The 26,246-nt window shown below is 38.1% G+C and overlaps 1 protein-coding gene across 1 annotated transcript in view; it reads right to left on the reverse strand.

The window, feature by feature from the left end:
- The window catches only part of SLC6A2 (solute carrier family 6 (neurotransmitter transporter), member 2), a 74,435-nt gene that overhangs the window by 20,510 nt on the left and 27,679 nt on the right, over positions 1 to 26,246 (reverse strand). The window contains exons 4-9 of the mRNA XM_010584805.1: positions 25,290 to 25,527; positions 11,560 to 11,698; positions 10,607 to 10,741; positions 6,046 to 6,149; positions 3,341 to 3,465; positions 2,473 to 2,585 (exon numbers count right to left, since the gene is read on the reverse strand). Of these exons, the coding sequence (XP_010583107.1) occupies positions 2,473 to 2,585; positions 3,341 to 3,465; positions 6,046 to 6,149; positions 10,607 to 10,741; positions 11,560 to 11,698; positions 25,290 to 25,527 (854 nt within the window). The remainder of the gene's footprint in view (positions 1 to 2,472; positions 2,586 to 3,340; positions 3,466 to 6,045; positions 6,150 to 10,606; positions 10,742 to 11,559; positions 11,699 to 25,289; positions 25,528 to 26,246) is intronic.

Genomic DNA, 26,246 nt, shown 5'->3' on the forward strand with positions numbered 1-26,246 from the left:
TAAATAAATTTATTTAATATTTTGGACAGGCTGGATTCCATGCTTCTTCTGATGCTGAAATATCATGGCAAGACTTGGAGTGCTTGGTGCAATACAGTAGTTGGTTAGCAGTTGCTGACATAGCCTGTCCCTTTCCTATACGAATTTGATGAAACCAGCATCTCTGGCTGAAATCAGTAGCAGAGAATTGTCTCTCTAGAATTTGAATGATTCCTGTCTACAGCCAAATTGCTGTGGGCAGTGGACCTATTTTTTTTAAAGGTAGCTAATGTTCACAAGTAAAATGTCCCAAACCTAGTGTAGGCTTGTATTTCCTGGTGTCTGGGGGGGTATCAGTAAGTGCCCTGCAGTTAAGATGGGTTAATATTTGATGTTCTCAGAAGTTGTTACCGTGTTGGCACTTAAATTGTCATGGAGAAGTTGAAAATGGAGAAAACATGGATTATTTTGGCTAAGGACCACTTCTTAATGTATCATGATTTATTCCCCTTGTTAATTCCCTATGCCAAGCTAGATACCTACTCCAAACATTTGTTCCATTTTCTGTCCTTTTCATTGTTGCTTGCTTAACCTTGCATGATCAGATTTCTCTTTGCTTAAATATTTTGGCAGTTCCATTTTTGTACAGATGTCTGTATTTCTGTGCCAGTGCAGGCTTGTATGCATGAAGAAAAGTATTCATATATAATTATTCCTCTTTAGCTTTGGGGTTGTTTGATTTTTAGCTTTAAAAATTTTCATTTTCCCTTCAGGGGCTTGATCAGTCAAATGTGGGGGGAGAGTTGAGAAGGCCACCATAAAAAAATACTGTATGACCTGAGTTTTCTTAGGTAAATGATGAAAAATCCTGAACAAAACATGAACAAGCAAATCCCTCCCCCTTTAGAAAGAAAGAGCAAAACTTGGTGACACAGTTCATAGTATTTTAATTAGCTCCACAAGAAAGAGCTTTCTACACTTGTCGCATAAGTGTGTTCTGCAATCTAAAGCCCTGTGTTTTTGTCACTTAAATGTTTCTTTACATTGCTTAAATTTACTGCTGTTGCAAAGTTAACTGCTTTGGATCTAAACACTTCTGAGCATGTATTTTCTTCTTCTTCTTAATTCTGCCCTGTACCTACTGGTCATTCATGCCCTTCTGCTGTGCTAAACCCTTCCTTACCATCCTTCATGTTTGCTTACAGTTGAAAAATGGCCAAGCTGCTAACCCAGATATAATCTTGCCTCAAACATTTGAGTAAGGATCCAGATCTTAGTGTATAGACAAACTTCATTGAACCTGAGCTGGAATCCAAAAATCTAAGCACTTTGGAAACATTTAGACCTGAATCTGACCTTTACAGCCCAGACCTTACTCCGTAAGATCTCATTCAGCTATTTGCCAATGATAATCAAAGCTTCTGGCCACAGCCTCATTTTTCTTAGTTTTGCTCTCCTCCATGTCAATTCATTCCTTCCCTTTCTTGTCCTTCAAAATGAATGACATTTTCTGAAGTCGTAAGCAATGGAAACACTGTTTTTTGCCATTTCCAGCAAGAAGTTCCTAGATCAGCTCCGTACATTCAGAACTATGAAAGAGACTTCTATGTTTTAGAATAGTAAGAAACCCCTGCCCTACTAAAAATTATGAATGTTTGTTCATGGTTCACTATTCCTTAAAGACCCTGTTTGTTTTTCCCAGAAATTAATCAACCTTTAAGCTAAATATAACAGATGTCTTGATGAGTCTTTGGCAACAACAAAGCAGTACAAAAGTTGTTAGGAGACTTGGGATATTTTCTGGGCTGAAGTTTCTGTGACCCTGAATGTCATGGTACAGTAAAAGTCATCACATTATGGAAAGATCAAATACACTTGTTAGACTAGACATTTTATAGTAACATAGTAGTAAAATGAAACCACTATGGAAATATTTTGGTGTGATTTTTAAATTGTGACTAAATTTGCAGGAAATTCTGTATCATTGCTTGTAGAAAAAAATCAGAGTACCTTCAGACATTGTCTATCTTGTGCTGAATTTCATTAATCTGCTCATGTAAAAATCTCTTCTAGAAACCACTCTACTCAATGTCTTACTATGGCTTGTTTTTTGCAAGTGGGATTCCAAAACCTTACTGCAGGTTTGTAGTAGCAACAGTTCATAGTAGTGATGCTGGGTCATACCTTTAAATAGTAATAACTGTTGATGAACAACCCCTCTGTAAGGTCATAAAAAAGCATCAGTGAGTAATTATTTGCTGGCTTGTAAAAGATTTGATCTTTTCCTAATTCTCTTAAATACTATGAGTCTTTAAATGTACTGCCAGGAGTAATACTGTTGGTATGTTGGCTGTGACTGTGAAAACAGATTCAGGGAATGTACAGAATGTTATTTGAAATGTACTAAACCCCCTGTTCAAGGTTGATACCTCTCCAGTTACAGAATATATCAATAAAGGAAAAACGTCAGGGCTAGAAGGAAGAAATACTCACAGAACTGTCAATGCCAAGAGTAAGGAGCATGATGAAGAATACCACAGCCCAAAATGTAGATCCTGAAAGAGTTGAAATTGCCTCTGGATACAGAATGAAAACTAAACCAGCTCCTGAAATAGAAAAGAAAAAGAAAAAAAAAGTATTACTAAATGATGTTTCTTAGCTTCACAAAATGTTCATTTTAATAAGATTAATTATGACTAAGTTGACCTTTACATCAGTCCACATCACACTCTTGAGTAGCTGTTAAAAAAAAATTTGCATTATACCAAAAATATATTCAAAATACTTTAATAAGGTACTCATGACAGTTTTGTCTTAGAAAAACCCCACTATTCCATTCTTTCCTATTTCTAATAATATTTTATGGGATTTGCAACCACACTAGCTACTTTTCAACTATGTAGTAGAGAAGGAGCCATGTGGATGTAAACTCCACTGTTGGCAGGAGAACTCTTGGATGTGGTGAGAGATACAGGAACTGAAATCATGGGTGACCTGTTACCAGTGAAAGGACTCTACAGCTAAGCTTACCAGAACCCTCCAAAACAGTAGACAGCAGTATATGGCAGTCAACAGCAATACTTTTGCAAGATACTATGCAGTGGTAAATGACTGTTGCACAGGGTAAACTTGTGAGGGGCAAGATGTTCGGGAACCTCGATTCAACAGAGGTGGGATGAATCAATACCATTTAGAGTTCACATTTCAGCAAGGCATTTACACACTGAGTTTTAGTTCCAAGTAAGTTAATTCCGGTCACTTCCATGAGATTTTCACACACTTGTTTGAAACAAATATAAACACATTTGCAAATAAATGGTGTACAAAAATGGATAAAACTAGTACAAAATAAACTTCCTACCTTCAGTGGCTACATCCTCAATTTTAACTTTATGTTCATGAGCCATGTAGCCCAATATGGAGAAAATTGCAAATCCTGAGATGAAGCTTGTGACACAGTTAATGGTGCTAGTCAGCAAAGCATCCCTAGTGATGGAGAGAAGAACAGCCCAGTGAAAAAAACCCACACTTTAAGAACTAGATGGGGATTGTCTTATAGCGATAGGAAGATTCTTGTGAAAATGCTAATTATGCAATTATCCTGATGATCAAAAGCTCATATCAGCATACTATGCTAGGAAATGACCTACTTCTGTGTACTATTTTGATTTAAAACTGAGTTCTGTTCAAAAAAACCAACAAAGCTATGTTAAATGTTAAGATACTAAAGAGTAATGTCATCATCCTAGCTGGTAGCCATAACATAGCAAGAGAGTGGCCTGAAGTGAAAGAGCCTTACTGTTCATCAATTCATATAAGCAGATATTGAGGAGTATTTTCAGTTAACTCCAGGAGTGCATTTTTAGCAAACTGTGCTGCCATTTAGATGGCACTGGATAACCATCCTTAATCTATAATGAGGTCCCTTCATCTAGGAAGTTAGTGAGGCTTTTTCTGAAAAAGATACATCTCTTGTTTATCACATTGTTACAATAGTGAATTTGGTTTAAAGGTTAAATATTATCCAGTATGCATCACATAGTAATGATTGTACGAAGCTGTGGTTCTAATCAATCTGCCATGGTATTATGAGTTTTCCTGGGTATTAATAATCCCTATTACCAAACCTAGCTTGAAGATAAGTAGACCATACATCTTTGGATGTCTGCCTAATCTGCACAGTGTCTTTTTTGCTGCATATGACCTTTAGAATAGAGGACAGGGCTCTATGAACATCAGTAATGCTAAACAGTGCTTTAATAAGCAGAAAGTAAATATGATTTCCTTTTATCAGTTACACTACCCAAAAACATAGGTGCCATACACCAAACTTTATCCTCTCCCTTTTATCACTTTATTTTGATAACACTGAAGAATTTATGTCCTGCAATTCTTAAAGTGCTTTCCTGGAGGAAAGCTGCAGGATCAAGAGAGACCAGATTGGACCCATAAACTCAAATTCTTTTCACTTATTAAAGAAGAAAATTGCTAGTTATTTGTCACTGATAAGATGGCAACAGTATTTCTTGTTTCCCACAATTCAAAAACATTCTTATGCAAGTGAATAATGCTTCTTTTTGCTTAGTCAATAACTGGATTATGTGATGCTTATCTCCTTATAAACTGAGCTGAGATAGCTCTCAGTATTTTGCATGTAAAACTAGATCATGATTTAAGTACAGATTTTCATATTTTCTGGCCCTGATTTTCAGTATTGTTACCCTATCTTACATTACTGACACTATTCCTCTCAAGGAAGGTGTATTGAAGCATAGATGGGACAGTATAGTGCTGATTTATGGCCTTCATTTGGAAACAGTATTATTTTCAATTTGTACTGTTTCAAGAAAGCCTTTTGAACAAAATAAGTCAGCACATTATGGAGTTATTTGACCAAAAGAAGGATATTTGTAAGTGTTGTAAATGCTACTGAATTGAAGCTTGTTTTTATGGTTAGAACAAAACCACAGTATTTAATGAAACTATAGATTACTCTTACAGGGAAGGCAAAGCTTTTGAAGAAACATTGGACAAATATAGTAAGCTAAGAACTAAATAATATGATTTCACATATAATCTGTGGTGTTTTCTTAGTTTCAAGTGGATTTTTTTCCATTTCAGAGCAAATTAGAATGCAGAAGAGAAACGGTTCTATAGGGAGCTGCTATGGGATTAATGCAAAATTATTTGCAGAAGACAATAAAAGTTATTTTGGAAGATTGCTGTGGTTAGCATTCTAACTGAAGGGTTCTCAAACCTGGTAATACTACCTACTGCAGATAATCAGCTGGCAACCTATAGTTTCTCTGGATTAAGTACAAAGCTCTCTGAAGTCAGTGGAAGTATTCCATGATTTTGGTTTTCAATCTGGTTTAGGGAGTTCAAATCTGTATATTTTCTTGTACCTTTTTACTTTAAATTTTTTTTTGCTATCCTTCAGTTCACAATGTATTTATAATACATGTACTTTCTGCATTTATATTTCATGGGAAAATTTAAAGCGATGCTTGTTTTCATTCCAAAATGGAATGTTAACAAAAATTCTAAATATTGGAAGTTCTCAGAAGGTGCAGAGCAGTTCTGGTTGAATTTCCATGGCGGTGATTCAGCAAGACACTTACAAACTGACTTGATTTAAAGTGCATTCCTAAATTGGAGCTTAACATAAAATATCAGAAATATAATCCCAAAGCACAGAAACACTTCTGGAAACTGGAATCCTTCTGCTTTTGGCTCCTGGACCAATAAGATTTCATCCTGTGTTCACTGTTGCACTTAATGGTACTTTTGAAAGGCAAACACAAGCACAGTTTACACAGCTGTTTAAAGTCCAAACCTAATCCCATTCTGGTTTGCTGTACAGCAGATATCTTGGCAGGTTCCTGTTACTAAAATTTCAGTAAGGAAGACGGTGTTTCAAGATTTGGGTTGGTTGCTATGTCTACACAAGACTGACCATCATTAATAAATGACTAAAGATAAAAAGATAGCTTAATACTTATTCCAGCTGCAGTTAGAGTAAAATAGTATCATTCTGAAGCAGTATGAAAGAATAGGCTGTCTTACCTGTAACAGTTGTTGTCAAACTTATTGTAACTGGCAAATGCAATTAAAACACCAAACCCGGCTCCTAAGGAGTAAAATATCTGAGTAGCTGCATCAATCCATACCTGCATAATGACACCAACATTGTCAGTGTCAGTTCAGTCTGAAAGATACATCAGGGAAATGCAAGAAGTGTACAAGACATCTGGCTTTTGAAAAATGATCAGCATTCATGCTTATGGGAGTGTAACTGCTTCTCAGCCCCCATGAGATGTCACATGGAGCACAGTTGTGATCTGGAATGGCTTAACCCGAAATAGTAAGGGCCAATGCAGCGGGCAAGTTCTCAGTGCATGCACACTGCTACTATGGTGGGGTGTACCAGTTGGATCTGTACTTCTCAGCTTTTACTGAGTACTGAAATGTTTACATGATTTTTCTCCCGGTGACAGAAATACACTTCCAATAGTTCTTGTTCCAATTTATTTTGGAATGTACAACCAGAAAACTAAAAATAGTTAATGGGTCAAGAGTTACAGGACATTTTCTTTCCCATAAGAGAGCTTTCTTTATGGGACTGTTAGTACACTTTATATGATGCTTTCTTGTTTCAGAAGCTGAAGCATGACTGACTTGCTGTGAACAGAACCATGCAGGTTATCTGTCACCTTTCCCGCTTAGTTGGAGAAGGAGTTATTGCTGATAGTTATGAATTTTCAGTTTAGATGCCGCTTGGTCATTCTCAGAATTGTCCGCTAGGGAAAACATGTTTTTAATGCTAAAGCATTTTCTAAAGTGACCCTCCAGCCCAACATCCAACCAAGATGTGCAGACAGCAGTCAGGAGCAACAGTGCTGGTCTCCTGAATCAGAAGCCTGAAAATAGCCTACCCTGGTTAATGAGGGTTTCACTTACTCAGTTGTTACGCAGAGATATTTAAACAAGCATCTTCAACAAGGGTAATGAAGCCAATGGAGTGAATAATACTCAACATTTCTCAAAATGAGTTCTTCAGTTTTTGATTAAGTCTGCCAAGTGCTCAAGACTATGAAAAGCACTGGATTTCATCTCCATCCATCTCTACAAAATCAGATCCAATGTATCTACTCAGCAGCGGCTTTCTAACAGATCTAAGCAACATTTGCATTGGGATTTTAATGCTAAGCTTTCACATTTGGCCCAATGGAAAGAGAGCGAGTGCCTTATCCCATCCTAACATGATATGAAAGCACTTATGCTAGTGGTCTATTTTTTTTCTCAACATAGATGATAGATGCTTTTAACTACTGCCTTTTGAAGGCTGAGAACCATTTATTGAACTCTAGATTTGTAGAGAAACTTAACTTTATGAACTGTTGAGAGTTAATTACTTGAAAGTTAATATGTAGAACAATCTATGATGTGTTTATTGCAAACCGGTGGATAGGGAGATATGATTTCTCTCAAACTGCAGTTCATACAGGGCTTTTAGGTATCATGGATTTCTTTTACTAAATAGCAAAACAATCCTGTAAAATTAATTCCTTGCTCATTCCTTTCATATACCCAGTTACATCTGAATGTTCTATCTCCACACAAAGGTTGAGATCAAATAGTTGTACTCTCTGAAGAGCGTTTATGTAGATAGGAGTGCAGAAGGGGGGATGCAAAGCCTCCTATAATTTTTCTTGTTTTTTTAAAACTTCCCATAACTTGTGTTGTTAATGAATTCCTGAAATTTTTTAAAATAAATTTTGCTTAAACTATAACTAGATCTGCATGCTGCCACCATAAGGCACTTGTTTTTAGTGGCTCTCTAGCTCTTTTGTGTCTTGCTGGTGGAGTTGTACTCATTATACTTCCCCTTGCTCAAGGGTGCTTGAATAGTAAGAATGTGCTTAAGTCCTGTTGATTCACATGAGCGGTTATCACCTGCTGCCTACCAAAGGAGTTATGTATATGCTTACCTATCTGTTGAGTACGAGTCTTGGCTCATAGTAGCTGATTAGGAAACAAATTGAGAAGATCAAGGTGAAGGGAAAACAGAGCAGAAACCAGAAATTACTTTAGAACTAAGATTAAATGCAAAACATTCCCTTTGTTACAACAAAGCAGAATGTGAAACAGACAGTGGGGCTGATTCTTCTTCAGTTTACACTTGTGTTCTCTGTTTACTTCAGCTGGATGGCTTCTGATTGATGCATAGTCTAATATATTTTATGGTAGGATATTGTTTTTATATGCATTAAAAACGAAAAAATAGAAACATTTTACAGAAGGCAGTCATCAATCTTTCTAGCTTTCTTCATAGTTGTTTATGCCATTATAACTTCTGTGCATATTCTTTCTTGTGTATGTGGATTTAAAGAATCACTGTGCTGTGTGGAGAGGAAATATTGTGTGCACCCCCAGATGTTATATAATCTTCAGGAAACTTGTTAAGGTCTATGAAAGAGTGAGTGTCTTCCTCATGTCTGATTTAACTCTGTATTTAAAGCTGATTCCTTTAGCAGAACAGAAGTGTAGCTGCTGTTTTACACAGATGTTTAATGTATCCATTTGTGTAGTGGAGATGAGTATTGTGGCTTTGTAGCTCCTGGACTTTCACCAAGGAGCGTAGCTGGGCATTGGTCTAGTTAAGAGGTCTTCAGGTGAATATCTTTCTGTCCTTTTTATAGACACACATTTTGTGGGTTCAATATCCCTGAAAATTGAGGTGTCTTAGGGCTTGCTCAGTGCTGTGCAATATGCGGCCCTATAAAATGAGGCAGACCTTGACATTGATCAGGATGCTGTAAGGTCTTTTAGAACAGCAGAGGCAGAGCCCTCTGTAGGTCATTACTGTTTGTGACTCACGATGTTTCTTTGTTAGGTTCATCATTTGGGAGAAAAAAAATCATAAATCAGAAAGATTCAGGGACGCATTGACATAGAACTGAAGCAGGAGTCTATTCTTTGGAGCCTGAGGACAGACTAAACACACAAGCCTATTGCAGCAGCAGGTATCCCAGTCTCTGAGCAGGAGAAAGGCTGACTTGTCAAAGTAGTTCGTGAAACTTCTCCTTATAACTGATCTTTAGTCTTTTATTATTCTAGAGCAACTTTTTTTGTTGTTGTTGTCTGAAAAATTTAGTCTTGGAAAACAAATAACTTTAGGGTCATCCAAATAGCAGCTGCAGAAATATTAAGCCACGAAACAGCAGTGCACAGAATATCCTTCCAAAAGCAGAAGGCAGATATGATTATGGACGCCTAGATTCTGAGCTGATGCAAGCTGGCACAGCTCCATAGACAGCTAGTTGAACTTGTTAAGGTTTTTGCCAAACAGCACTTAAAATGTATAAGAAAAATTTAAGCACCTCCTTTGTTAATCCTTGCATCTTTGTATTTATGTGTATGCATAAATGTGAACTACTGAGGTGGCTACTGCCTTGTTGACAAAGGTGGATGGAAGTCCCATATTTGAAGTTTGGTTTGACTATTACAAATAGAGTGAGAAGGGGTCTGGGTTCTGGTGATAACTTCTGTTGTTGAAGAAATGCCCGTTTCCAAATTTAGTATTACAAAACCAACGAAGGATTGTTTTGCTAAGAGTATATAAAATAGGTCTGTATTCTCACACTCAAGGTCTTTTTAATTATTCAGGAAAAAACAAGATATAGGAAATGTACAATGCAACTATGTATAGACTGCAGACATCTCTGAAAGCTGCAAATTTTCAAGACAGTTAATTTCCTTCTAGTTGTCCTCACTTTTCAGTTTTGTAACTATTTGAATGGCCTTGTGACCCATCCACAGAGATACTGGTGTTTTATAAATGATTTGTGATACTTTTAGAACAGCACAGTGGTAAGATCTCTCTGTAGTCACCAGATCATTGTTCTTCATAGGTCTGAAATGCTGGTAATTTCATGAGTTAGTGACTATACTCACAGATCTTGCTTTACAAGGGATGAAATAATTCTTAGTTCTAAGGTACTCCACAAATTGAGTTGGTTTGGATATATTTAATGACAATGTCTTGCAATGTTGTTAAATGATACAGTGAAATGTACATTACTTTTGATAGTAAGATAAGAACACCATACTATTGAAAATCTCATTTTTATGAAGGACCATTATTTGATTAGGTGAGTTAGTCCTGAATTAGCAGGTTTAGCAAGGTTTTCATAGGCCAGCATTTTTGTTTACTAGGTTAATATTTAACCTAGTAATTAATCAAAATCACAAAGAAAAATTTTCTTCTTGGGGAAATTCTTAGCCTTTTGAGAACTAAATTTTTGCATGACTCAATTTTCATGTATAAAGCATACTGCAGTTTACAGGGTACACAGACAAAGCATGAACTTTAAGGGACTGCCACACCTGAAAACTGCCCTTGCACAGTTTTTTTGTGATCAGAACAGCTTGGGTTCAGGCTGAGATAGTCCTGTTATGGAGAGTGTTGGAAAGTTAGACTATCAGGGACAGTGGACTACTGCTTATGCAAAAGCAGAAGTGTGGCTATATAATTTCAGAAATTACCTCTAATATTTTCAGTTTTAGTAACAGGGGAAACAGGTTTAATAATAACAAGGGAATGAGAGCAGAAGAGTGTACTTACCGTGGCTTCCTTTAATCTTCTGAAATCTATGTGAAGGTATGCATTTATTCCATTGTATGCACCTGGCAGGGTTATTCCATGTATTAACAAGACAAATAATACAACATAAGGCAAAGTGGCTGTTATCCAAACAACCTGCAGACAACAGAGATCCCAAAGGTTAATCAACTGTTACAGAAGATTTAAGAACATGTGAAAAATACAGCTGGCACTTTCTTGGTTTTGTCCATTCAATTCAATGGAGAAGCTGTTTATAGGACGTCTTGGGGGAAAATGCTGTTATGTATCATAAGTCTTTACGTGTGCATGTTTACAGGTACCAGTAGGAGACAGTTTTGACAAACAGAAGACTTGGAGTGCTTATATATTACCTGTGTGTGTTAGACTGCTGATTAGCTCTTCAGCTATATATTCATTTATGTAACAAGTGCAGTCATTGCCTCCTGTTAGGTGATACATTCATGAAAATGTACAAAAAACTCTTAAGATGTAGCCAACCCTAGAATTTCCATTCAGGTGTTTTCTGAGGGATGTCAAAGAGTAATTTCAAATTACGTTTGCCAGATATTTCTCTTGTCATGGCATTTTATATAATAAAACCAAAGCATCTTAAACCATTGAAACATTAGTACATTTCGCTAAGAATAGGAGGCACATTTAAGACAATTTAAAGTCTTTCAAAATATTTTCTGGATGAGACCACTAATGCTGAATTGAAAATAATATGCTAATAAAATTTCCAGTTGCAACATTACACAAGCAAAACTTGTAAATAAAATAAAGGCTGAATCGGGATTGTGTATTTCCACTGTACATATATGAAGGCCTCTCACATGGTTTGGTCCCTGAGGATCCCTCAGAAGCAGTGATTTAGTCTCTTGTTTCTAAAATTAGGAGACTTCTTAAAGGAGACAGAGAACATAGTTGAGATAGAAGGACAATATTAGCTCTACCTTTCCTGAAGTCTTCACGCCTTTCCACAGACTAAAGAAAAGAATGATTACCACGACCAAGAGGCAGAGGGAAAGTTGCCAGCGAGGCAAGCCAAGGTCATGGATTCCACGGCTTTCGTGCAGGTGCAGAACTCCTCGCCTACATACCAGATACACAGAAACAAAGCGAAGTCACTGAGGGAAAAAGGGTTTTACATATCTCATCCTGTGGGCAGCAGAAATGGATGCTGCCCTGCGGTAGTAGTTGCCCTACTGACATCACTAGCAGTTAGTGAAATCTGTTTTGTGAAGCCATGTATTGTGCTTCTTCCTTCAATGCCTTTGTGGTCTCACTGGCGCTCTATGTCTGTTTAGCACCATAGTGCCATAATGATAGCACTCTCTCCTTCACTGGAAATGTTTGGGGATTTTGGAAGTGTCATTCATTGATTCTTGCTTGAACACTGAACAGGTTCCCAGAGAGGATGCAGAATCTCTGTCCTTGGAAATTTTAAAACTTAGCCAGTAAAGGCCTTGAGCAGACTGATTTACTTTTGAAGTTAGCCTTGCTTTTGGGTAAGGAGTTGTATTAGACGGCCTTCAGAGACCTCTTCCAACCTAAATTATTTTGTGATTCTAGATAAGCAAACAGCTGGCTTTCTGTAACTTGAGCAGCTCCAGTTACTCTCAATTTCTTTTTGAATAGGCTATTGTGAGGCTGCAAAAAAGTGGTTGGATAGGAAAAGCAACAGTTGGTAAATTTAAACTGGACATAGTGCTCTCTGTTGTCCACTGAGACAGTAGAGTGATAGCAGAGGAAATTCTGTTGCTTACTAGAGCAGGCTAATTCTTTTGAGATCTACACAGTGAAATGGACTGAAGTGTAGGAAAGAGTGTTTGTCCTCATGACTGGTGATATCTACAAGTAGAGCTGTCAAAACACATTGTGTGCAACAGGCACAGGGATATGGGAGAGATGTTATAGTGGATCTCCGTCCCTTTAACTCAGTTCTGTGCTATTGAAGTGTCTCTTGCTGCTTTTACAAATCTAAAAAATGCAGAAATATTTTCCTTTACTGAAAGCTGCATTTGCAAAGAGGAATGGCATTGCAGCTGGAACCCTGCACTAGAGGTGAATTACAGAGCTAACTCCTGGTTCTGATACGAATCTACAGAATGCTGGCTCAGGGATTCAATTTCTTAGTGTTTCAGTCCCCATCCAGGTAAAATGGTCACGACCTTCCTTGTCTCCTTCCCTTTCTCTATCACCTTTTATTTGCAGTGCACTGCTTGGGTGAAATAGAAAGTTGATCTCTGTTGGCTTCTCTTAGCACCATAATAGTACAAACAAATCAAATCAAAAAAGCCCTTTTCACTGGAAGACCCTGACATGTTTTATGAAGATAACTGCATTTTAGAGAAACTGAAGTACTGAGTGATTTGCCCTGCATGACTGCAGACATGTAGAGACTAAAGCCTGAGGAGTCTAATTCCAGCCCCATTGGCTGTGCCCGTACAATCTCTTACTAGATAGATGGTGCTTCAGAATTAACTTAAGCACTTGTCTTACCAGGTCAGAGATGAGTGACATAGTTGAGTAAGTTCCAAGATAGGGCAAACCTGTGTCAACTTAAATGGGGAAAACTGAAAAATATATCTGTGTTACTTAAACTGTAGAAACATGCTGGGAAAATTAAGGCCCATTAGAACGATCTATCTAGTAATATGAAAGAGTTGCACACAATTCCCTTTTGATCCCTAAAGCATCAAGATATGGTCAGCTAAGAATTGTAATAGTTCTGCTTCTCTAGTTTCTCAGATTTAATAAGAAATGCTGTATTTTTGAACTGTTTCTATGATTAATCCCAGGTTGGATAAAAGATACTTGTAGAAAGCATCCTCCTAAATCAAGCAGCTGATTTAGGAGGATGCTTTCTACAAGTATCTTTTATCCAACCTGGGATTATTGTAAGGCTAATAACAAGCAAGGCATTAAAAGGGTAGTGACCATGTGTTTCTGGCATATATTCAAGAATGTTCCTATTTAGAAAGTATGAGGTGAGTTTAATTCCTATTATACAACAATGTAACTATATAATAATACAGCTGTTACCTATGGAAAAAGTAAAATATAGAGGCAGACTTCTTGATATCTCATCTAAAAACCCATTATCTTTAAAGGTAAATAGGTAGGTCTCATTCAACTTTTGCTTTGAGCGTCAATGAAAGCTACTTGTATTTCTGCTAATAAAGCATAATTTGCCAGAGGATCCACAGGTATAAGTGAATCCTGGGCAGGAATGCCTGATTCCATTCTAAACTTATCAGCTTGGGCAGTGATAAGTATAGCCAGGAAAAGTTTCACAGGTTTCTGATGAGAACATTTGTCCAGGATCTTGGGAGGGTTTTGGCAATCTGTGCTATCGCAGTTACACTGCTATCACTGTCATAGCTGGATATTGTAAAGAAAGTCCTTTGGATTATGATATGTAGATGTCTACTCAGAAAAACTGAATCTGAACTTGCATTCTTTGTTGCCCATTTAACTTTTTATTCTTCTTGCCCAAATATTTTTCTAGATTTGCAAAGAAGCCTGCTTCCTTGTGTGTTTGCTTTCCAAGAAGCAGCTAGCAATGTGTCTTACTGTTTGGAACACTTGCCAGAACTGCCATTTCAAATGCAAGATTCCCAGGATTTTCAGGACAATCTCCATTCCAAGAGTTCTGCTCCCTTAATCAGGGTAAGGGATCATACAACAGGAAGAGAAAAATACTTCTGTAACCCGTCAAAACAGCTGTGTAACTGGGCAGCTAAGCAAGGAAATCTTCAGAGACAGCTGCTGTTTCTGAGCTGTAATTCTAGCAGGTTTTGTTTCCTTTTCCTTTTTTCTTTTTTTGTTTTTCTTTGTGACCTCTGAAGAGAAGTCATAGAAGCTTTCTGATAGGTGCCCTTTTTGAGGGTTGCTGGGAAGTAGTTCATGAATGTTTACCTACTAGAAGCTACATTTCTGTTCAGGTGGCACCATAAAGTATAGAAGATCTAGTGCTAGACTGCAATTTAGGTTGAGATGTGCTGACATGTGAAGAGATGGAGGAGAGAAGCAGTGGCCAAAGTATTAGGTAGACTAAACCTTCTTGGTTTGAAGGATATAGCTCTGTAATGTTCTTTGAAAAACAGTCATTTTTTGGAGAAGGGCAAATTTGAAAAGAACTTTGCATTCATCATGTTCATCCAAGTTAGTATACATCAGTGATGCTGTAGAAAATCCAGTTAGCTCAATTATGCCACAATTATTTCACATCAAGTAATACTTACTTCATGAGCAGCTGAGGCTGTTTTTAGCCTGTCTGTGTTAAGGCAGGTTGAGTGGTAAATCCCTGACTGGCTCCTTTAGATTATACTTGGTCACTTCCTTTATACTGCAAGATTCCCCATTCAGGAAGCTCTGAGATCAAAACACCTGAATTTTCAGCCTTTTGATATTACAGCAGAATGATGCAACGTGGCCAATGTCCATTCCTGAATTGAGGTTGCTTTCACTAGCTGCAGGATTGTCCCACTTCCCAATGCTATAAAGACATATGCAAGTCAGACAAAGTGGCATAAACTGATCTGTCTTAAATCCCTAAGCCAAGGAACCAGAGGAGGTACAGCACCAACTAGTATCAGCCTCTGTTGTCTGTCAACTTCTTTAAATTATGTCCAAAGCTACTGAGAATGTCTTAATTAAAAGCTTCTGAAAGTGATTCTTGTTTCCTAAGTACAGAGATATTTGTCCAATTCTGCTAACAGAATAAACTCTCATAATTTAGAACTCTGAGTCAAAGAGAAAGGAAAAATCAGGGGTAGTGAGGCAACTAGAATTAGTATTTTGCTTGCAGATTGTTGTTATTGAGAAAAGAATGAAAGTAGATGAGAAATACATGCAAAAAGGATAAGAAAATGTTATGGGGGAAGATTGAGAATAAACATTAACAGATGGAGCTGACAAAGTAGAGCAGGGACCTATTATGCTCAGCAAAGTATACAAGAGGAGCTAATAGTTTAAGTTTTCTGATATTCTTGTCAGAGCTTTAGCAGTATTTAGTTAGTACAGCACCAAGAATCAAAGAACATGCACTAGAGATAAGAAATTAACTTTTTTTAATCAGGGATTTGTGCAAAGGAACCTGATTTATGCTAAGACTGCTTTCCATGTGAGGGAGTGTAAACTACATTTGCAATAACTTTGAGACTGTACACCACTGTAAATATGGGTCCCAAGAGTCTTTCTGCCTGTCTGCAAGAGGAGCAGGAATGTGAAGGGGTTTCAGACTGAAGCTGCATTCAGAGATTCTGGTTTCTCTCTTTGTGAGATTTCTTCTCATTCTCTCCTTCCCTGTGCTCTCTGCTGGGAAGATTCCCGTAGTCACCCTATAACTCTGGAACCAATTCTTGCCTTACTTCCACACTGTGTTCGGCTAAAAGGAAACAGTTCATCTCCGTTGAACTCAGCAAACAGTGATTCATTTGCTAGTACCACTATCTTCTGGTTTGTCTTTGTGCAGCACTTGGGTCCTCTTTAATTTGGTGTCAGGTCACGGAAAGCCAACAGGAAGCCTAGCTGTTTAGTAGTCATACATGAACCCTACTAAAGACAAATTATTGAGGAGGCAAGGGGGCAGCTGCTCAGTGGGACTCAATAAATGAAGGATCCAGTTGTAGTTCTAATAACAGGTAAAGTTGGAACCAATAAGTTCATCTCTGTGTCTTAGTGTTCCCATCTATAAAATAAGGATTATTATGAACCTTTGCTTTGTCTCCACTCTGAGCCATTCAGAATATACTCTTTATGGAAGTGGTGAGTATTTGAGTATAAACAGGGAATCAAACCAATGGAAAAAGAAATGCCAAGGGTCATGATCTGAAAATTGCTCTATATCTTCTTCACTCCAAAACATTTAATCCATATCCAGAAAACGGGAGGTAAGAGTTTTAGGTATAGAATTCTCCTAGACTTTTTTGTCAGACTGGTTCTTTCTAAGGACTTTCTAAGGAGCCTTTTGTATTCTTCATCCCTAGACAGATTTACATGATTGTATTTTGGAAATTTAGAAGGTTTTGTACAAACAGATCAAGTTAAAGGTCTTAGAGTAGGCCTCATTTTTCCAATCCCAAATCAATTATAATTTTATGTTTCAATCCAGATATGATTACACAGCTCTATAGGCTCATTCTTTCTCTTTTTATTAAAGGCAAAAGTTATTTGCCAAAATTTGATGCAATCAATAGAAGGGTGTCATTCCTTTAAATGATTTTCAGATGTGTTGTATCAGATTTGTTCAGATTGCAAAAATGTCATCAACTTGTCAGCAAATTAGTGTGTTAACTAACAAATGTATTTGTTAGTTAACATATTAAGTAATTCTAAAAACTTAATAGTTCTAAAAGTTAGTAGTCACTTTTATGGGATCAAACCCAAATGGTGTGCATAGAGTAACTATCACAAATTGGCTAAGATATAAATAGATATAGTCCTGGTGTCCTGAGCTCTATTCCCTATTCTGGTAGTAAGACGGGTTTTTTTATGATTTAGAACTTAATGCAAGTTTTAGATTCAAGTTGCTAAAAGAACTGTCAGTGTATACAGTGTGCAATCTATAGAAATTAAATTGTATAGTCAATTTAGAAGGCAATTTGAAGCATGATAATTGTGCTCAATTAGAAGGGTCTCCTATATGCATTTCTTGTGTTACATATTTGGGCAACCATAGTTCAGTTGTCATTGCTGCCAGTTTCCATCAGAGCATAAAATATGGTTGGTTCTTTTTCTGTGGAAGGCTAGCTATCCACATTAAGCAGGTGGGGATAGAGTTCTTCTTGCACAGTTTGCCAGGCTCCAGGTATTTTTACTTCAGGTGCAGCACTGCTTAAATTCAGCTGTGTTGTTTCCATGGCAGTTTGTGTCCACAAGGTGTATATCCACAGCTGTGTGGGGCAGACCATGTGGTACAAACCCTGCAGACCTGAGCCGGCTCCATGCAGACTGAACACCAGTGTCTCCTCACTGTAATTCTGGGGCTAGGGGTGCAGTGCAGAGATAGCAGTGTCTCTCCACATGAAGTCAGCGAAATGCAACAGGGTTAGCCTGGCTCAGACTCAGCTCTGCCATATCTACAGCTGCTGTCTGAGCTGCTTGGGTGCGTCTGGGTGCTTTGTAAAGAGCTCTGCGTAAGGCATCACTGTAATGCAGGATAGCCTGGCTCCGGGAGAGTGCTCTTGTACAGCCAAGAACATAGGAGAGTGGTGCTGAGCCATCCGATGTGCAGTGCTACATGTGCACTTACATACCTCTCCCCCACCCTGGAGCACTGGGCACGCGTCAGAGGCATGCCAGGGGCTCTGCAGCAGCCAGGCAGCTTGGGTTCAGCTGGATGTACTCACTCCAGCTCTGTTGGATACTGCATTGTCTTTTGCCAACACCTTTGTTGCCTGGGTTTTTCTGTTTCTCGAGATATTTCAGCTCCCTCTTGTGTTGGACAATGGAGCTGTGTAATGGACTTCAAGCTAGATTTTGGGAATCACTTACAGAAAGATAATTTACCAGTGGCACCTTGGCTGGCATATAATGAATTATTATTTGTACTGAATGAAATGGTATTTCTTTTTGAATCACGATAATCCTGAAATTATATGTGGCCACTAGGACTAAACTCTTCATGCACTGAGAATGTTTTTCTCAACTCACTGAAGTTTTCACCCAGCTTAATTCTCCCATTAACTCGATAATTCTGACCTCCCCTGCTATTTGTGCCACACTTCAACACACTGAGGTCTGCACAGCACTCTGAAAAAAAGAGATTTTCAAAATCTGCTTTTAAACCCATTATATTGAGATCTGCAGATAGGAAACGCTTGAATTTCAGCCCTCTGCAGCTCTAACGAATACTGAACTTCTGAAAAAAGTTTATTGTTTGAGGATACATGGCGAAGCAGTTAGAGCACATGTGCTCCCAACTGCCCCAGTCCTTAGTCAGCAAGTTAAATGTTGCTTCAGTCAGCATTCTCAATGGGCCATGCACTGCCCTAGACAGGGAGGTGGTGAAAGAAGAGCCCCAGCCTCTCCAAAGCAGCTGTTGACCTTTCATGAAGCTTTACTGATTTCAGAAGAGCCACACAGAAAGACACAAAGTTGAAGAAAATCAACCATAGGAATAGGCTCATGCACCACAAATTGAGGACGTTTCAACAAATGAATGCTCACTTTGTGGTTTGACATTTGTTGTAATGCTGGGTCCTTTACACAGTGAGGTTAAGTTTGTAACCTTTTCATGGATTAATGCTTAGATGTGATAGCTTAGGATGGGCAAAACACTCTGCCTATAGGAAGCAACACATAAAACACTAGTGGTGGTATCATGTCAGCAGTGTGTTGTAGAGAACATTTGACAGGAAACAGGTGGATACAAATAAATGGGTGTTTAGTTGTGTGTGACACCATTATTGGCTTTGTCTTGAGCAATATAAGCAGGTGGAGATGTTCCACAGAGAAAGGCTCTGCTTCTGCTTGCCAGGATTTCAAATGCAAGGTAATATAGGGGACCTGCTGCAGCACTGACCTCAGCTGCGGTAATTATTGCTCAGAGCTTGGTACCACTACCAAACTACATAGGACTCTGTATGTAAAGGTAGCAGTTAGAATTCGTCCTACAAGTTAGCACAAAGCAAGCCAGTTGCATGCAGCATAATGTGCAGCTCCTGACATTTGCAATATCTCATATGCCCCCCACCCCCACAAATTTAAGTTGGCAAAGTGGTCATTATTCCAGTTTTCTGGACTTGCTACACAAGGGCGTGTTGTGGTTTAGGAATCATTTCCATAAAGCTGTCCAAAGCCTAAGAACATGTGTACACACTTACGTGGATTGACTTCCACTGTACTTGCATTTGATTTCTTTTCTCTTTGTGTAGGTAAATGGTCAACAAATGCGAAGATGTGAACATATGTGAAAAGTAAATGTCAAAGCTGCACATGTAAATATTTGTGGAATAGCTTTTTTTATTTTATGCACATAAATAATTGTAGCAGAAATTTCTGTGCACTGAGTCAAAAAGAGAAAGATTGAATTACTTAGTTGAGTCCAAAAAAGTCAACACAATCAAAAAGTAAATAAACAATGTGTTCAAAAAGTAAATATACAATGTATAGGGATGCAAATATGTTAGTCTCAGACTATGGATGTGTAAACAATGCACCCAAACTTCCTAAATGTGCCTGTGCAGTTAATATAGAATTGATATCTCAAACAGCTTGCTTATTGCCATAAATTTCTCACATAAAGTATTTAATAATGTACCTAATTCTAAGCCCACTGAAATCAGAGGAGGAGCTCAGTTACATTCTGGGGATTTTCTAGGGGTGAAGGTACAGAACCTAGCTAGAATTATTGATAGTCTTTGTGTGATTTCTATGAAGGTAAACAGATGACTGCTACCCAACTTCAAACCTGTCAGAAACACCTGACAACTTTCCTTACAATTAAGATGCAAAAGATGAGTAAGTCTAGATGTCTAGAGAGGTTCTTAATTTTTCATTGTGTACAAACTCTCTAATTAGTTCACAGGGTACGGATGTTGCATGAAGAAACCTCCTAAAGAAGCTTCAGATGTATTCAGTGGAGGTTTGTTTTCCAGGAGAGTGGTATCATTGAGAACTGCCGATCATGTTTAGCATGAGCTTAGAGTCTTTTCTTACCAGATATGATTAGCAGAATATAGGGCTATCCACTCTCATTAGTTCTTGTCTGATTCAGTTTTTATAAGCATTTATAGGCAGAATTGCTTATGCTCAATTGAAGTGGTGTTTTCTCTCTTTTGGGAGAGGTTGCTTCAGAGTTGTTTTATGGGGATAGGTTCCTGCATCTTCCTTTGAAGCACATAGTGTTGATCGCTCCATTTGACACGATACTGTACTATGAGGACCTTTTGGTCTGTGGTGGTATTTCTGGTGAAGACTTGTACCCCAAAGAACAAGCCTATCGGTCTATAAAAGTAAACTTTGCTGTGTAGAGTGAGGTTTTTTTCAGAATAGTCTTGGTTCACACACTCCTCATAAATTTATGTTCATAAATATGATAGATGTAGACTGCCGTGACTGAACTTTGTCTTTATTTCTTGTTCTTAGGTAGCTTTTTGCAATTACTCACAGCTGGGCAGACTTGTGAATTCTGTGAGTTTTCTTTACTGAATCTGGCACAAAAATTTCCTGTAAAAATGTGTTTTATTTCTTACACAGAAAGAATGGATTACAGCCCTGAGAAAAAGTACTATCAGAGGAAAATAGCTGTAGCTCAATAAATTTGTTGACAATTTCACTGTTTTGTTTAAAAAATTGCCAGGATTTGTTCCCATAACAGCTCATGATTTTTTACAGGCACAGTACCTCATGAGAAGAATAGTGCTTTTGTTCCTCCAAACTGGTATTTCTTAACTGTCAGCAAATGAAAGCAAGATGGTAACAAACTTTTCCCAGACACAAGAATGGAGAGAACAAATATAAAGTATACCTGTATTCAGATAAAGTATTTAAATAGGAGTGATATGGAGTAGATAGGGGAACTTTTTTTGTAGTGATGCATTTGTGTTCTTCCAAAAAAATGTTTACAATGAATTATATTAATATATGTTGAAAGGATAGAAGGTCCTTTGCATTTTGTGTGTTTAATTCCAAACCGCTGAAGAGGGAAGTAATTGAAGTAATGTGTGTCTCCAAAGAAATGTGGAATTTACATTTTATTCCTAACTGCATTTCTCTTATGACTATTACTAGCAGAAGGGCACCAGTTGTTATCAGATTTTGGAGTGCTTGTTTGCTAAGTTTGCAGTGTACAAATACTTTATAATTGATTTTAACCATCTCTAATGAAGCATTGTAGAGGTCCTATTCCTTCCAGTTGTAAGCAACTGTCCCATTGATGTCAGTGGCACCTTGACCTGAATTAAGCCTGAATGACTGAAACCAGACTTAGTAGAATGAAACACTCTAGAAAGCCTAAGTGTAGAACCACTTCAACCTGAATTATTGCCCAACTCTTAAGGCTTGAAAATAAAAGCCAAATAATGTTTGTCAAAGTCTGCCTGTCACTGCCTTGGCATGGAAATTGCAATTTGAACTGATTTCTTCCAAGTTTGAGGCTTAGAGGTTTCTCCCTGCTTTCCCTCCCTGCCAGATACTGGACAGCTGAAAGATTTGGCCTAGATTCTTAGCAAGTTTCCCCTTCTCTCACTTGATGTAAGTGGTGAGAATCAGCATATTTCTGTTGAACTTAGAGGTGCCTTTCTTGGAGTATTAGATGAACTATCACATCACAGTACTCCCACCTCTTCCTACAGTTTATTCCTGTGCTGGTGGAGATAGAGACAGTCAGCTCTGGCAGCTGCATGGTTTTAGGAAATAACCTACTCTAAATTCATGGTCAGGCCAGCTTTGTGTGAAGGAATCATGTCCCAAAAAGAAGAAGTGTCTGTTTCTCTTAAGGGTAACCACACCAGCTTTCTGCTTGTGGCCTGTTTTGGAAGTACCTCTTTTCAGTCACTCTCCAACTGCAAAACAGATGTTTGGTGTTTCTGGTCTCCCTGCTTCCAGTTCAGCACGCCCACCAGAAGGCAAAAGTTTGTATATGTTATTGATGTAAATATACAACCTAGAGAACCAAGTTCAAGCTGTACCACTTCCCATGTACGCTTGAGGCTGAAGGCTTACGTGCTTGGGCACATTTAGCATCCTTAACAAGTTTCCCATAAGCCACAGTGCATCCCAGTAACACAGAGCAGCAAGTTCTTGTTATGCTAGTTACTGTGGTTGAAAACATGGCCCCAAATACTCCAAATTGTAATGGAACTTATTTTCACTTCCACTGACAAAATCTCTTCCTTTCTATCCTATTTTTACAGTGGGCACCAGTGCTATTGCTGTTTTCAAGTCCTGTTTTAATAATGCTAATTATCATACTTTGTTGTGTTAGTGCAGAGGCTGGGCTTCCACAGGTATCCCACTGAATTTTGAGTGGCATAGTTTGATTTCCCTCTGGTATAAAAGTAGCTGCTCCACTTCCTTGTTTCTCTAGATAACTGATCAAAACTCAAAATCTGAAATCTGTCATAATAAATCTATTGCCCCCAAAGTAATTGTTTCTGTTATTGCTAATATCTTGTACCACTGGATAGCAGTACAATCTTAAGAAAGTAAATATGATCACAGAATTTGGAAACCAGTGTCTTCATCATGCTGTTACTTAAAAACTCTTATTCATCCACAGTAGTACTGAGGAAGGATCAATTAGTTATCCAGTCAATAATTTAGGATTTCTGGCTGTAAGGAATAGACTGACCTGGCACAAACCATTCCATCAGGAACTGTAGTTCTCCTCTGGCAAATATTTGTTGATTAAGAAGTGACTAATGGCTATCTACCAGGAAGAATCAGGTGTGATTCCTACACAAACAGTTGGGTCAAGTTCAGCAGTTGTTCAAGCAGTAGTGCAATATGGTACGAGGACACCCAGTGTTCTCCAGTATTCTTAAAGGAATATTCAGCCTTTACTTGAGGGGTTTGCAGAGGGAACGTAGCCAGTCAAGACCCTTACTTGAACTATTATTTAACATACTCCATCCAGAAATGGTGCATCATTTTGTAAACCCACTATATTGATACAAATTTAATACTGCATCATCACTTCTATTTCCTGACCCTGTTGCACATAATAGGAAACTTTATGATCAGAAGATTCAGCTCTCCCTGTTGTAAAAAGACCATGGGAATGAGTTAGATTATTTGATATAAGAAACACTGTTTTCTGAATTGGGCTGTCTTTGTTAGGTTGGATCTGAATACACTAAAACATTGCACAAGTTTAGGTCCACACCTGAGCTGTACAGCTGGACTTGATGAGCTAATCCAAATACTCGATAAGTGAACATAATGCCCCTTGTGATTCCCTGTTTTTACAGCTGGGGAAGCAGATGTTACAGATTGTGTTACTAGAGTGGTTATTCTAATTTTTGCAATATAATCTAGTTGCTAATAAGTACAGGGCCTAGGGACTTAATTATTGCCCCAAAATTCAGGGATCAAAGCATAATGAAATGTCAAATTCCCTTTTTATTCTTACCTTCTGAGAACTGCACTTTGAATCTTTTACATGGTGAGGGAAGATCCCTAATGTTTCAAGTTTCAGTGTACAGACAGAATCACAAATTGAGCTGTTCCCCAGATCAGTGGAACTAAATCAAAACATTGTGAATAGATTCTACCACAACCTCACCCACTACAAACTCAAAATCATACCCCAAGCATGATGTGGTAACAGAAAATGTGTAGAACCACTTTAAATCACAAAGGAGCAAAGCAAGAATATAGGGATTGCATTTTGCTTTACAAAGGCTTAAGCACAAGAAAATGATAAAGAAAACCTCTTTTCAAATGCTGTTCAGATGGAAGTTCTGTAATAATGCAGTTCTTTGTTTGAAGATACTGAATGTATAACTTGTTATAGTTCACTTCAAAGTGAAGGTTCTTTAACTGGACTACATGTGTATATAGCCTTTTGCTATAAATGATCTATCTTCACGTTTGAGTTACGAACACATCACATACCGTCTTTGTAAGGGCAGTAGATTTTCTAGGTGTCATTATTTGCCATTGTAGTGAGTTCCTTTGAACTCAATCCCCCCTTATTATTTTCAAAGCACTGAGTTTAGTTTACCCAAACCTGTGCCAACAGTTTGGTAACTGATCTTTCACTGTGCTGTCTTCAGAGGACAAATAGCAGCCACAAATGTTTCAGAGCTAGGAACACAGACCTCGAGATTGCTGCTGTAGCCAGGCATGGTGTAACACACACTAGGTTATTTATAGTAACAGTGGTGTCCCTTTGTTTCTACAGGCCTGGACTTGCTGCTCAGCAGGTGTGTGTCCTGATATCCTTCTATTCCCAACTCAGAAATATGAATTGGTTATTCAGATTAATTCAACGGCTGATTCAATTACCCCGATGCCCATCCTCCTTTCTTTATCCTAATCAAATCCCATTTTCCCCTGGAGGTCCATAATGCAATTATTTATACACAGATTGATATCTTTATTTTATAGTTCAGTTGTTAGTTTATATACCTTTTTGGTTTGGATTCCAAGTGTTTGATTTGAGTGTGCCTTTGCCTGTCTTGGTCCATACTGCAGAATGCTCTTTTGCTTAGGAATTAGAAAAGCCCATCTTTCTACAATGTGGCAGCAGCCCTCCTGCTCGGTGCTTCATCTCACTTCATTGAACTATTGAAGCAGCTGAGCAAACAGAGGTCTGCTCTGAGATATTTTGCAAGTAGAGAAACAGGCCAAGCCTGTTGAACAAATGATTATTTTAAAGCTTTAAAGTCAGCTCAGTTTGGCATGCAGTCATCTTTCTCAGAATATTTCTGTGTTTCCTTTCCCTGGCAAAGTTGAAGCAAGCAGAAGTGGTACATCGGGGAAGACTTGTGTCTTTTGTCCAATTCCATTTTGCTCAGTGGCAAGTATTGCATTTGTACAGGAGAAACCAAAGCTCACAGAGGCAAGAGTCTTAATCACACAGGAATACAGATCAACATTACAACTGCATTTTAGCCTTAGTCTTCTGATGCTTATTCTAGAGGCTGAATGCTAAGCTGTTTTACCTTCCGGAGGAATCACAGTTAGACATGGAATTTTTAATAAATAGCAAAGTCAGGTCAACACTTACTCATAAAATTCAGCTGCAGGAGTGAGCTTGTACTTCGAGTATTTGGTACCATTGCCAAGTACTGATGCATTGAAGAGTTTGGGATCTGTACAGTTTGGGCTGTTCCAACTGTTGTCGCAGTTTGTCCAGGGGAGCTCAAATGTGAATGATGAAAATAGATAATACAGAGACCAAGCTATGATAACGTTGTAGTAGAAACCCACGTAAAGAGCTATGAGTATCACTGCATAGCCTACACCTAAAGACAAAGGAAAACTAGATTATACATTGTGTTTTACATGCAAGAGTATATACAAACACTGTTGTTAAACTCAGCTGGTTGCAAATTCATTTTAGATCTTTAGACCAATAAAAGGAACTTTTGACGTTTACATACACACATGCGGACACAGTGTCACTGACCTTAAAAAAAATTACATCAATGATTTTAGTAAATGACTCGCTTTTAGCAAATCCAGTTGTTTGCCAAAAAAAGAAATTAAGCAATGCAATGTCAAAATTTGCTCTTGTACAACTCCATTGCTGATTTGCTTCCAATGCAGAAGATTGCAAGCCCATGTTAGGAGTGAAACTCACTTCATCTTCATAATGTCAGAGTCTTGGCAACTTTTCTTGGAAAAGTAAAGCTCGAGACTTAAGTGAAGTTTCCCTATGCCTCACGTTCCCACCCTGAGCTAGTTTGGAACAGACAGTGATCCCTGTCCTGTTTCTTTCCCATTGTTAATCTCCAGATTGGCTTCCATCAGCATGTAATTAGGTCCAAAACATGCATGAAACAGTCTGTGCTGTTCCACTGAGGGGCTCCAAGTGGTTTTTGGGCATGCCAGTAAATCTTGGTGAATATCAAGCTTGGGGCTAAACTGTGTGTAGACCTTCAAACCATTTCATTATCTCCCCAGGATTACAGAATCCCCACTGTAAGCATTCTCTTTTGACTTTGAACATTTGTTTTATATT

This window comes from Haliaeetus leucocephalus, unplaced genomic scaffold (genome assembly GCF_000737465.1).
Source record: "Haliaeetus leucocephalus isolate CR32 unplaced genomic scaffold, Haliaeetus_leucocephalus-4.0 Scaffold92, whole genome shotgun sequence".
Lineage (NCBI taxonomy): Eukaryota > Metazoa > Chordata > Aves > Accipitriformes > Accipitridae > Haliaeetus > Haliaeetus leucocephalus.